This window comes from Eulemur rufifrons, chromosome 6 (genome assembly GCF_041146395.1).
Source record: "Eulemur rufifrons isolate Redbay chromosome 6, OSU_ERuf_1, whole genome shotgun sequence".
Classification (NCBI taxonomy): Eukaryota; Metazoa; Chordata; class Mammalia; order Primates; family Lemuridae; genus Eulemur; species Eulemur rufifrons.
Window position 1 is genome coordinate 11199407 of NC_090988.1, and position 13858 is coordinate 11213264.

Genomic DNA, 13858 nt, shown 5'->3' on the forward strand with positions numbered 1-13858 from the left:
AGACAGGCCTTCCCGGATAGTAGGACGCACTTGAACGCAAGTGCTGGGACTGGGCTTCTTTCCTTGCCTCCTTCCTTTATGCAGCTCGCATAAATATTTCTTCAGGTTCTCTTATACTGTGCTCTTCCTAGGAGCTGGGGCCACAATAGTGAATAGGAAAAAAGGCCTTGGCTCTCTCAGCTTAGAATCTAGTAGGGAAGATGGGAGATTTAACACGCAGTTTTCATAAAATACTAGCACTAAGTAAATGTTTGCCTAATGAAACCAAAAGTGTATTTATAGGCATATAAACATATGCCTACATTTATATAGTTCTAACTTTATAACCAAGGTCTACCTAAAATCACCAAATAAGGAAGCGAGGCAAATCTTTAGGGTGCAGATTCGGTAAATGCCCTGGGGCTGGATGGTGGAAGGCTTTCATTCTTCCAGCAGTACCCTTGAGCATCTAGTTTTTTCTCTCAAACCTGAATATACTTCTTAGAATAATGGAGGTGAATTAATTTCTAAACTGTTCTCTACTGATATATAATTATTGTTAATATAGTAAAAAGGTAGACTTCTAGAGATGTATATGGAAATTCTGGAAAATATGTTACCTAGTTAAAACAATAAGTTAATTGAATTACCAGAGAGGAAGATTCTAACACTGAAGTAACTTATAATCAGAATTCAAAAATGATAGGTTTAGAATTGATGACCCAGCTGCTTCATTTCTGAAAATTGTAGAAAGAGTGACAGGGTCTGGGCAGGTGGGCGGTGGAAATGGTTTTTAACACAGAGCGAAAGCTTATGGAAGCCCTTTTATGATTGTCCATACTGTAAGCTGCCCTTGTTGGACCTGGCTGGGTTTTAATAGAGCAGCTTCACAGGGTGCCAGTGTACTTTCAAAAACATAAAGATTCAGCTTTGGAAACCTCCAGGATTATTTCCAGATCACAAAATACTCACACTCATGCTTTTGATAATATATACTGACACTTTACCTTGGAACCTGAAAATAGTTCCTGTGATAGGAAGAGACTTTCTTTTTATTCTTCTTTTTTGAAAAAAAAAAGAAGAATATTTGCTAATTGCCTGACTTATTTGCAGTCTAGCTGTATTTTGTCCTTGCAAGCTTGGGGTTCTGACTTTATGTGTATTATTCATTTTCATATACATGTATCTAGTGGGAAGGAAAATGCAATCCTTTGTCTTAGTTTGCAGGCTGTTCTGGCTAAAGGACTTCAATGGAATTTATGTAAAAATGTTCATCGTTTCTTTTTCATTAGAAACATTTCCTTACAATTACAAAATATTTCATACAAATTTTTTAGAAATGTAGAATATATAGTACAAGGAGGATGTTCAGAAATCTATAATGCTGCCCCTTGGAGTGAACCACTTTTAAAAAGTATTAATATATGCGTTTAATATTTTCAGGCATTTTTATATGGGTTAGAGCATATGAAATATGTTTCCTTTTAATAATTTACCATTATAGTCATTTCAGTGTTATGACTTCTTTAGAAGCATAATTTTAAATGTCTGGTTCACAGTCTAGTTATGGCTATATTATATTTTGCATAATTATTTCCATGTTGTTTGACTTTTTGACCAATTGCTGTGAAGTATATCTTTGTGTACAAAGCTCTTTCCATATGGGACTATTTAGAGGCTGGGTCTGCTTACTCCAAAGGTGATTCTGCTGAGCAACTCATTCAGTCACTTATTTGTTCAGAAGACTATTTAGTGCCTATAATGATACAACCTTACTTTAAGAGGGACAGACAGACAAGTAAATTGGCAATATTAATATGGTGTAAAAAGTTTATTTCAGAGGTAGGTTTTGTTTGATATGGCAGCACCCAGTTAGGGAGATAGGGAAGGTTTCTTAAAGGAGATTTGCCTGGTCAGACTGGAGGATAGTGAGTGGTTGGCCCAGTGAAGAACAAAGGAGGGCATTCTGGGTAGTGGACACAGCATATTCAAAGGCTCAACTCTGTGAGAAGCATGGGAACTGCAAGTATTTGATCAGAGTGAAAGATGTGTTTGGAGAGAAGCAAGAGGAGAGACTGAAGTAGGCAGGGTTTGGATCATGAAAGGTCTTGTGTACCACTGACGAGTTGGACTTTTATCCAGTGACAATAGAAAATCATTGATGAGTGTCTGTGTATCAGTTCTTCACTTGTTTTAAGTGAAGTTTTAAATTCACTTATCTGAATTTGTCAGAAGCAACATAACTGTTCTATTTACCTATATGAAGAAGAGTCTAAATGGCCTATGCAAAGATTCTCTAAAGAAATACATAATGTGTATCCCGAAAAAGAAATATAAAATGAGAGAAAGCATGGTATTGTGGCTGAACATGGCCTTTGGAGTCGGATCAAGGTTCCATTAAATCCAGGCACAGGAATAGGAGTTAGGAGGTAAGATGGGAGATGAATTAGGGAAGAGGGTTCAATAGTACTTTACTGTCTATCCTGCTTAGTTCTAAGTGGTTGCTATTCAGTGATTGGCTCTAAGGGAAGGTATAGTAACCCCTGGGGTAGTAAAAGCATACCTGGGCCCATTAAGAGTTGTGAAGGAGTCCACAACCCCTAACCCCAGGCCTTGGTGAAATGAATCCCTGGTTTAGATGATGAAAAGTGATCTGGACACCTCAAGGCTTCACTCCAGACTGATGCATGGCCCTGGCCTTGTTCTACTATGTCCTTAAACCTTAAGGTCAGATTACAAATTGAAGCCTTCATTAACTTCTAGCTCACTTTGGTGGCCACAGGGGGCCTGGGCAAGGTTGATGACTTCCACAAAGCAAGCTGAGAAAATTCCTGGGATTTCAGGTGACACCAAAAGGTTTCCAGGAGTTCCATATCTTTATTAATCTCTTAACAGATTGCCTCACTTGCTCTTTGGGGTAAGCTGAGTGTGTATCCTAGAGAGTGATGGAATTAATATAGAGAAAAGGATGTGCCTTAATAAATAGCCTTTAGAGTCTTCTTTCCTTGTAGAATGTCTAGACTTTATTTCTATTTATTTGTTTGTTTATTGTATCCTCATAGAATGCTCTAGCCCTAATTTTTAGTTCTTTGGCTCTTCAGATCCAGCTTTCATATTTTACTTCCATGTATTTATTACAGCTTCTCACCTTTAGGATAACATCATATAGAATAAATGATTCAGCTGAATCCAAGCTTAGGAATTCTAAAGTGTGTATTTTTTTTGTTTGTTTGTTTTTTGTATTAGTAGGTATGGCTTGTGAAGAAGGAGAGAGACTTTTTTTTTTTCCCACAGAATTTCTTGCTCCATGGTTTCTTAACTACGAGTGTTCATCACACACCCGATGGGTGAGGTGTTTAGGTTTTGAGGGTTCTAAGCCAGCCAGTAAAGTCATGAAATCGACCACTGTGTCAATGTTGTGCTTCTGGCTGGTTGTGTCCTTCAACACACATAGAACACTCAACCAGCTAAAAGAGATGAGCTCAGAGATGTTAGCTCGGAGGAAAAGAAGGATCACATTGAGGTCATTGATGGGGCATCCCAGCATCTTTCTGCTGAGGAGATCAAAAGCTGGAAGCATCTCATAGATGGATAGGAGTCGTTTGTCCCACTGACATAGCCGTGTGAGGTTGTAGACTATCACTGGAACCAATAAGGTGTATATTGCCATACTGGAGAGGCTAACAATCTGGAACACAGACAGGGTGGTCAGCCTACATGTGATCAGATCAGGGACATGGGTCTCATTGCTTAGCAGCTTTGTCTTGATGGAGCAGCTGAATTCTTCTTGGAAGAAGACATCCAAATGGAAGTGGCCAAGGTACAGGTAGGTGGCTGAGGTGAAGAGGAGCAAGAGGGAGTTCCTCAGGAGGTAGGTAGCCACTAGTGAATGTGAGCGCTGCTTACATGCCAGGTACCGCTCTAGCAAAGGGAATTCAAAGTATCGTTCTTTCCGAGCCCTGGGCAGGGGAAGACAGGAGGCAAGGTTAGGAAGGGCCATTTAGAACTGTACCCCAAGAGAGCCATGTGGGAAAGTAACAGAAGATCTGTGTTTCCAACATGGCATTTTTGGCTTATGTGAAAATCTGCCTTCCCTGAGCATAACCCTGCTTCATACCAAAAACAGATGTGTAAGTATATCTTGATTCTCCAAGTATTGAGTGCAATGTGATAGACCCAGGGAATGGTCAGCAAGTAATGAGTAGTCATACTGGATTTCTGGCCAGCAAGGCAGACTAAAGCTCTAAGTTGAAGTAGGATGCTTAGGAAGCAATAGGCTTATGAAATTAGCACTGGACTGGGAGTCTAAATAGGTGCATTCTCTTTCTTGGCCTGTGTACTCTGTGTATGATTTTTAGGCCAGTTCATTTTATACAAATAAATGTGTCACTAGTACTAATATTTGTTGAGAGCTGTGGTGTTCAGGTACATGTAAGTCAGTCTCTGCTTAGACTCAAAGAACCTTAGAGTCTGGCTTGTGGGGAAGGGGCAGATAAGACATGCAAATATGAAATAAAAGTAGCCCTTGATTTGTTGCTAAAATGATGGACACAAACCATAGTAGTTGCAAAAGTTAGGAGAGGGAGCTAACAGTGTGGGCTAGAGTGTTCAGAGACCTTTATGAAGATTATTGGCTTAAAGCTGGGCTTCGAAAGCTAGAGAGGAAGTTTTTTCAGATGATAGAGTATATGCAAGAACATAAGACAATATGAATTCAAATCTTAGCTCAACTGTCCTCTTGTTCTCTTGGGGGACCTAGCCTGGCCACTCTATGTAAAACAATACCACTCTTCATCCCTCTGGCTTTCCAGAACCCCACCCCCAACTTTACTTTTTCTTTTCTTCATATCACTTATCTCCAGACATATGTTTTACAAATGTGTTCTGTTTATTTGTTGTCTGTTTTTCTCAGCAGGATGTAAGCCCCACATGGGCAGGTATAGCTCTGTCTCTCCTTGCCCATACCCCACAACACACACTAATTTAGCAAAAGCACCCAGAGAAAATGCTCAGTGTGCAGATGTAGGAATGATTAAATAAATAAATGATTTGCTAAAGGGAGAGGAAGGAGACTGCCTAGGTAGAGTGGAAGGTTTCTGTTACCTTCTAGATAGAGGTTTGAAAAAGTAGTTGGTGACATTATGGTGAGGGCCTTGGACAAATATTTAGGAGAATTTGGGTATTTTTTGGTAAGCATGGGGGGAACTATTCAAGGTTTCTGAGAGGAATAGTGTACAAAAGTGGTACTTTAGAGAGATGAATACCTTTGTGGGCTCAGTGTAGTCATCTGTACACTAGAGGTAGAGTCTTTTCTCTTTACAGAAATGATAGAAAGTTAAGGAGATGTTGTGTAAATACTTTGTACTCTTGAGAAGGATGGCACAGAAGATAATTTAAAGATTGCCATGCAAAGACATCATTTTAATTCTTGACTAGCCCTAATTTTTAGTTCTTTGTTTTTTAGTTTTTCAGAAAAAGATGGAAGAGACAACTCACTTCTCCAGCTCATCCCAAAACACATGGGGGTCGGAGCTCTTCTGCCGGATCTTCAACATGTGTTGCACCAGGCGGATGGAGCGATTATAGGATTTGTCCAGTTCGCTGATGATGAACAGCAGATCCGAGCTGAGGGCTGGCACGGCTGCATACTGCCACAGCAGAACTGGCAGGTACATGACCATGGCTAAGGCCAGCAGGGCGTAGGGAAGTGCCTGTGGGGTGAGAGCAGCTGAGGAGGGGGGCCTGGCTGCTGAGACCTGAGTGACAGCTGAGTGAGGGGCTACCCTTTCCCCAGTTCCTGCCTCAGAGGAGAAGGCAGTATGGGCAATGGGCTACCACGGGCCTAGAACCTGAGGCTCTCCACCCACCTGGCTGAGAACAGTGAGGCCCGGTAGAGAAGGGATGTGTATCTCCATGCTCCCTAGGTCCACTTATCTGACCCAGCATCTGTCTCAGGCCCCCGGGGCAGAGAGAGAAAAAGAGAAAGAAAGAGAGAGGGAGAGAGGCAGGCTCTCCCTACCTTCCCCTTCCAAATGTGTTCGTCTGAGTAGCTAGCCAGAGATCACAGCCAGCAGTGGCCGTGGCATCCTAGGGGAGAGAAAATCCCGTTTTCTCCATGTGACTTCCCTGATGCACAGTGGTCTTTTCTGATTTTTAGATTCTTGGTAATCCCTGCACCATCAGGCACTATCTTGGACTTCTTTGGGGAACTCTTTCAGGTATGTAGATATACAAACTGACTTTTAAGAATGCATAAACCTTGTCTCTTCAGCTATATTATTAGCTACACCCGGGATAAGGGACTGCCATGGGTTGAATTGTGTCTGTGTTCCCCGCCTCTTTTTAATATGTTGAAGTCCTAATCCTTAGTACCTTAGTATGTACCCTTATTTGGAAATAGGGTTGTTGCAAATGTAATTAGTTGCTTTCAAATGAGGCCCTACTGGAATAGGGTGGCCCCTAATCCATCATGACTGGTGTTCTTAAAAGAATAGAAAGTCAGGTGAGGAGGAGACATGGACACAGGAAGAACGCCCAGTCTTCTTGTTGTGTCTGTGAGCCGAGGAAAGGGACTGGAAGGTCCTTCCCTCACAGCCCTCGGAGGACCCAACACTGATGACACTTTTATCTTGGACTTCTGGCCTCCAGAGCTGTGAGACAATACATTTCTGTTGACTGAGCCACAGTTTGTGGTACTTGGTTACGGCAGCCCTTGTGAACTAATATAGGAACTTTTACTTAGGGTTCCTCTTCATACTTACCACACCTCACAGGGTTGGGCCCGCTATTCTGCCCACAGTAAAATCTCTATTTGTAAAGGCTTTTTAAAGCTACATTTTTGTTAGGTGTTTAATATACATGATTTATTTGATCTTTATGAGGATGCTGTCAGGCCAGTATGATTAGTATCTCTGTTTTACGGATAAGGAGACTGAAGCATGGAAAGATGAAGTAATCTGTGCAGGGTTGCACAGTTAGTAGGTGGGAGAGGCAGGATTTGGATCTAGGCTGTCTGATTTTTGGAGCTTATTCCCTTAATGACTACTTGGCTTATAGCTTCTCCTGAACCAGGGATGCTTATTTTCGAGGAGAGTTTGAAGAAAAAGAGAGAGGATACATATCTGATTGCACCTGGGTAGAGGAGAAAGGGGAGAGTTTTCTGAACTCAAAAAGATAGATTATGTTAGGAAAGGTACCTAACCATGAGGCCACAAGAGAAAATTAGAACCTTTTCACTCCTGTCCAAGAAATGACATTTCTTGAAAATGAACACTGTACCCATAGAGATTCTGTTTCTGTAGATTTGGAGTGGAAGCAGAGAATTTGGGTTTAAAGATCTTGATTATCAGACAATTTGGCCCTTTTTTGACATGTGAATCCCCTCTGTGGTAGAACTTGTTACCATTTAAATCCTGCTTGAACTTTCAGTGACAGAAACCTGCTAAATTCTTTCTCTTATATCTCTGGTTTTGCCTGGATCCTAGAATTGTGGCAATTTGAGGCCTTATAAATTGTCATGCCTAGAAAATGCTATGTGACTTTGTGAATTGTATATATATATTACTGCTAATCTGTCATTAAATCCCACTGAGATAACAATAAAGGATAAAAAAAGATGTACTCTTATAAGGACAAAGAGAACAGGAGAGGAGACAAGAGAACAAAATGCTGAAAACTGGAAAATAATTGCATTATGGAACATAGCAGCCTGCGGGGAGGGTAGGAAGGTGGTGCAGGGGCCAGCAAGCTGTTTTGCACCACAGAACCAGAAAGCCCCGGGAAATGGAGACACCAAGGACCTCTGAAAATGGGAGTGTAGGTGGGGCTGAAAACAGGAAAATTGTTTGAAAAATCTGTGTGAGAAACAGACCCTCAGATCTTTTTCGTAACGTGAGGCATTCAAACAGCTACTGTTTCTCTCCCTTTACAGACCTTGAGGTTGCTCTCCGGGGAGAGACTGAACCAGTTTAAACTCTGCACTTGGGTCCATTGAGGCAGGGGAACCATACGGAGAATAGCAGGAACAGTTGAATGAACAGTGAACAGTGAGACCCACAGCCGAGCTTCCAGAGGGTGGGCAGCCAGTTTTAATTCCAACTGCACCATTCCTTTCCCCACAAATTAAGGACTGAATGACTCTTCTTGGAGAAAACTGACTGGCCCAAGAGAAAGGACTACAGATACTGATATCTGAGGTTTTCCCAATGAAATAGATCACAGGATCACCTTAAACTGAAGCCTGCCTGTCTACATGCCTCACCCATGAGCACGAAGCTTCCAATCAAACAAAAGTGGGCAACCAAAGATCACCAGACATTTGAAGAATGCCTGAAACATGAAAGTCAGTGACCAACATAAGGGGGGGTGGGGGTGGGGGTGGGGGCAAGAGTCAAGAGTCAAGAGGGAATAGAACAATACAGTTCCGTCCCCTCCGCTCTGCCGTGGAGTTGGCCTGATACAGTCTGGCTGCTTTACCTTGTGGGGCCAGAGAGATTTCATCTTGTACTGGCCAGGCTCATCCTGCTCATGGTGGACCAGTGAGTCCCAACAGGAGCTGTCCACATAGGCAGCCTGCCGGACACTGAAGTTGCTGGGAGGGAAGCAGCTGATCGGAGACCCTGGAACAGGAATACAGTTTTGAGGCAGCCCTGAGCTGGAGTGGAGGAATGGGAGCACAGGGGGCACTCATTTGACAGTTTTCTAGGGGTCACCTCCACAACGCCTTGCTGATTTTTGTGTCTGGCAGGCACTGTCTTCTTCCCATGCCCTAGTTTTCTGAGTTGGGCATGGCTATGTCACGGTTGGACAGGGCACACCTAGACAGCACTCCGCTCTTTGGCCCAGGCCTACCAGTGACTGACTCAGCCTCTTAGGTCTGGTGGTTCTGTTCTGTCAGAGTCCCCTAGGTATTCCCAGATTGGGGGCTCCCTGTGCTCCCCCAGCCTGGCACCAGAAGCCTTGCAGTTTGATGGTGACATCTCCTTCCTGAGACAGCCGACACCTTTTAGACTCTAAAATGTGGAGGATTAATTGCCTGGATTTCTTAGTCCAAATCAAGAGAAAAGGTGGGCAAGTAGTATCAGAAGGAAGGTGGGTTTGGAGGAGAGTCTCTGGCTTTTTTTTCCCCCATTATTTTCCAGAGAGAGGCAGACAAAGAGGCAGTGGGAGGTTGGCCCCCCTCAATAGGAAATGTAGTAAGTTCATGGCACAGCCAGAAAAGAAAGCCAGAAGTCCAGGGAGGTCCACATTCTGTTTAACAGAGGCAGTGGGTTTGCTGAGTTAATCCAGCACCTGAAGCCCTAGATCCATGTGTATGTTCATGTCTGTGTGTGGCTGGGGTTTGTGGAGAGGATACAGTGAGCTTATCCAGCACCCCTAATGTGCCATGCTCCATCAGACAGTTAACATGTGTTCTCAGATCAGTAACCCTGGAGACGGGGTAGGAAGAGGGTGCAGAGGAAGTGAGAGGCTTCTTCACAGCGTGGCTAAGATGGTCCCGAGGTCCTGAGAAGATTATGGGACTCCAACCTCTCGCATCCATATGAAAAGCAAACTAAAAGTTTAAGTATTGAAATGACAACATATATATGAATACTAAAATTACAACTAATTTTTTTATTGTAACGTTTTGGAGATGACTTTTAAAGCTTTCTGGTGCCTCTGCTTTACTCATGCATTGTCTGCCTTTTGGGTTATCCAGCCCAGCCCAAAGTCATGAAACCCAGTCACCGTGGGTGCTGTCTTACCTCCGAGCCCTTGCAGAGCCTGATGTGAAGTGGAATCTCTCTTACACACTGGGCTTTCGAAGCAACTTACCGGAGGAGAACTCCTGGGCGAATGCCAAAGACATCAGCAACAACGGGGAGCCCACAGCTACAAACTTGACCATCCGGTCCAGGGGCAGTTCCAGGCGAAGGCCTTTGAGGCGGGGACCCCTGCGGTCAGGCAGCAGGGCATCGGAGAGCATGTACTCCGCAGCTGCATTTGCAAGAGACATGATGCTGCTGAACTTGAGGGTGCAGAGACTGCAGGAGGGATCCCGGGATAGTGGAGTGAGGAGATGGTGGCTTCAGGCAGCTGGCTTCCAGCAGACAGTGCCTGCTGTGTCACGGATATCTGTGCTAGGAGCAGGCGATGGTTCTCTAAATAACTGCCCAGGTCCTGAGCTAGACACCCTAGTAATTAGAGGGAGGCATGGCCTTAGTGGGTCCTTGCTGGAGGAGGGTCAGGCTTCACCTGGGGTGGTGCCAGGCTGCTCTGTCTCTGGATTGTTTCTGAGCAGATGGTGTCCTGTGGCTTTATGTTGCCCTCTCATTAATAAAGTATTTTAAGCGGGGTGGTGGAGAGAAGGAGGGCTGTGGAGCCAGACCCCCCCCCATGTAATTGGTGTGGCATTTGGGTGGGAATTGCTTAAATGTGTTGTAGGCCCTCATTTTGTGGTTTGGAGTGGGAATGGAGCCCCCAGGACCCAGCTAGGATTGCTAGCACTACATAGTAGTCTTTGTCCCAGTGATGATATTTGCTCTGGGCCCAGGTTTTTTCCCCATAAACTGCTCTATATTTGGTGTTAAATTTCCTTCTCTGACTCTGGTCTTTCTCTAAAATATTTCAACTATGTATTTACAATTTTTGATTCTTTTTTTAGCCCATCAGTTCTCTAGAGAGCTGGGGGATGCATGGCCATGTTGAGTAGTAGAAAGAGTGTGACCTTTGAAATTAAAGAGAAGACTCCTCCGCTGGAGACCGAGGAGTGCTCATTTTTTGTGTGTGTGACTTCAGGCAAGTCACTTTTAGCTCAGTTTTCTCATCTCTCAAATGGAAGTATGTTACAATCTTACAAAGTTGTGGGGATTGATTAAAAGTATTGTATGTGAAGGTGCTTTGTAAACTGCCAAGTGTAGGGCAAGTATCAGCTCATATGGTGGGATTGGGTGGGTGGAGAATAGGACACTCTTGTCTGTAGTATTGCCCTTAAACTTGGCAGTATAGGCCCTTAAGCTGGTCCTTACTCTGGTCCCCACTGGCTGTGTCCTTCCTGTGAGGCAGTGAGTCCGTGGGGCCAAGGGGATGTGTTCACTCAGAGCCTGTGCACTCACTCTAAACCATTCTTCTAGTACCTACGCACCCGCTCTAAACCACCCTTGTAGTACCTGTAATACTTTGCCCACAGGCCCCAGCCTGCCTCCAGGACCTGTGTGGGCCTCTTCCTCAGGAACATTCTCCCAGGGAAGCTTGTGCTGCTGGTATGTACTTGTAGGCCTAAGGAATGGCTGGTTGTGGGGGTTTGGATGGAATTTAGAAGTCCCAGGGTGTACACCCATGCAATTGTGAGGTTTTTTTTTTGCAGTGTGGAACTTAGCTGGGTTGGGAAGAGACAGGAATTGGGTGAGGGGCCTGGGAGAGTCTGAGGATTCTAAATTTGAGCCTGGCATTCCTGATCATTGTGAAGGTTGTATGTATATATATGCGTGTGATATGTCAGTGTGGGCAGGTAGAAAATACAGAATTTTATTCAACAGTTTGTTAGCTTGGTTTATAACTTTTAAATTTTTAGATATATGGTATGTGGACCTCTATTTGAACATTTTTCCTGGGCCCACAAATGTGGGCTGGGGCTGCCTCTCTCCCCATCCCACAGGCTAGAGACTAACTCTGATTCAGAGCTTCCCTGTGTGTAACTGGCGTGATCCAGGCATAGGAACGGCAGAAGGGATCCTTTATTTCTATTCCCTGTTACTGAGAAGATGCTTTCATTTCTGTATCTTTTAATTATGTGTGTTTTTGCCAAATTTTTGTTATTGGTTTATATGCATGTATATTCTTTTGCTTTTTAAAAATACTTTACATTTTCATTGAAGTAGAATATACATACATTAATATGCACATTTCTTAAGTATGCATTTCAGTACATTTTCATCTGACCGAGAAATAGAACATTTACTAGCATCCCAGAAACCGCCTTGTGCTCCTTTCTAATAACTATCATTTCCCAAAAGGTAATTGTTGTCCTAACTTCTAATAGCATAGATTAGCTTTGCCTTTTCTAATATATTATAAAAATGGAATTATCTGTCTATACTTTTTTGTGTCTGTCTTTTGTGCCATATTGTATTTAGGAGAACTATCCATTTTGTTGCCTGTTTTTGTACTTTATATAAATGGAATCATATGCATGTATTTTTTGTGTCTGGATTGTCTGCTGAACATAATTTTGAAATTCATCCATGTTGTCATTTGTATCAGAAATTCACTTTTTTATGTTTTGTAGGTAAACAATTTGTTTATCCGTTTGCTAATTGATGGACATTTGAGTTTTCAGGTTCTGTGTATTATAAAATAATGTGGCTGTGGACATTCTAATATGTGTCTTATGGTGAATATATGTGTGCATTTATGTTGGGTATATACTGAGGAGTGGAATCGCTGGGTCAGAATGCTATATATGTTCATCTCTATAGTTTTCCAGGTGGTTGTATAAATTTACCTTTCACCAATATCTTATAAGGGTCCTTGTTGTTCTACATCCTTGCTATTACTTTTTTGCAATTAAAAAAATTTTTTAAGCCATTTTAGAGGGCGTGTGGTAGTAATGCATTGTGATTTTAACTGGAATTTGTCTGATGACTAATGAACTATTTTTTAAAAATTTTGATTTTCTAATTGTTCATTGGTAATATATGGAAATATAACTGATTTTTATATTTTGATCTTGTATATAGCAACCCTGTTAAATTCATTATTGATTCTAATAGTTTGTAGATTCATTTGGATTTTTCATCTATACAACCATATCATCTATGAAAGAAATCACAGTTTCATTTTTTTCTTTCTAATATTTATGCCTTTTAATTTCTTTTTTTTTGGCTTCTTGCACTGGTTAGAACCTTCAGTACAATATTGAATATAAGTAGTGACAGTGGATAGCCTTGTCTTCTTCCTTCTCTTAGGGGGAAAGTTTTTGGTATTTTGCTAATGAGCAGGGTGGTCACTGTAGGTTGTTTTCTTATCTTTTCTTTTTTGTTAGGCATTCTTTGCCACATTAAAGAAGTTCTCTCCTTTTTTTTTTTAATTTCAGCATATTATGGGGGTGTAAATGTTTAGGTTACGTATATTGCCCTTGCCCACCCTTCCTCCACCCTGAGTCAGAGCTTCAAGCGTGTCCATCCCCCAGACAGTGTAAAGAAGTTCTCTTCTATTCCTAGCTTGCTTAGTGTGTTTATTATGAATGGATGTTGAATTTTTAAAAATTCTTTTTCTGCATATATAGAGATGTTCATATGATTTTTTTTCCATTATTGTGATGAAATATATGGATCAGATTTTAAATGTTAGATTACTCATGCATTTGTGAAATAAACCTCATTTGCCTCAGATATATTATCTTCTTGATTTTTTATTGGCTTGAGTTTGATAAAATTTTTTAAAGAATTTTTACATTTCCATTTAAGAAAGAGGGAACTTGATATAATTGTCAATTTTTATAAGGTCTTTCGCAGGTTATGCTGGCCACACCAAAAGGGTTAGGAAGTATTTCCTCTTTATCTTCTTTCTCTGTGAGAGTTTATGCAATATTGATATTAATTCTTGACTAAATATTTGGAAGGATTTACAGGTGAAACCATCTAGTCTTGGGATTTTCTTTGTGTAGAGGTTTTCGTAACAGATTTAATTACATAGTAAGTATTTAACTATTCAGATTTTCTAGTTTCTCTTGTGTTAGCTTAAATGCACTAGTTTTCTATTGCATAAGAAATTATGCAAAATCTTAGGGATTAAAACAAAACAAAACAAAAACATTTATTATCCCAAAGATTATGTAGATCAGAAATTTAGGAGCAGCTTAGCTGGGTTGTTCCGGCTCAGGGTCTCTTGTGAGGTT

At 41.8% G+C, this 13858-nt stretch overlaps 1 protein-coding gene across 1 annotated transcript; it reads right to left on the bottom strand.

Moving 5' to 3' along the window:
- Positions 1-2836: 2836 nt before the first annotated feature.
- Positions 2837-10116, bottom strand: PANX3 (pannexin 3). Its single transcript, XM_069468747.1, has 4 exons — positions 9796-10116; positions 8455-8597; positions 5476-5690; positions 2837-3938 (listed from the first exon to the last, which is right to left on the bottom strand). Exons 1-4 carry the CDS (start codon positions 9974-9976, stop codon positions 3299-3301), a joined length of 1179 nt encoding a protein of 392 aa, XP_069324848.1. The 5' UTR covers positions 9977-10116; the 3' UTR covers positions 2837-3298.
- Between the last annotated feature and the right edge of the window lie 3742 nt (positions 10117-13858).

Bases quoted from the DNA above. Each gene is read 5' to 3' on its own strand.
- PANX3 (XM_069468747.1), bottom strand. From the start codon at position 9,976: ATGTCTCTTGCAAATGCAGCTGCGGAGTACATGCTCTCCGATGCCCTG. The intron at 5,691-8,454 runs GTAAAGCAGCCA...CTCACCCCACAG, and splicing joins AATCTCTCTGGCCCCACAAG to GCACTTCCCTACGCCCTGCT. The intron at 3,939-5,475 runs GTGAGTTGTCTC...TCCCCTGCCCAG, and splicing joins TTTTGGGATGAGCTGGAGAA to GGCTCGGAAAGAACGATACT.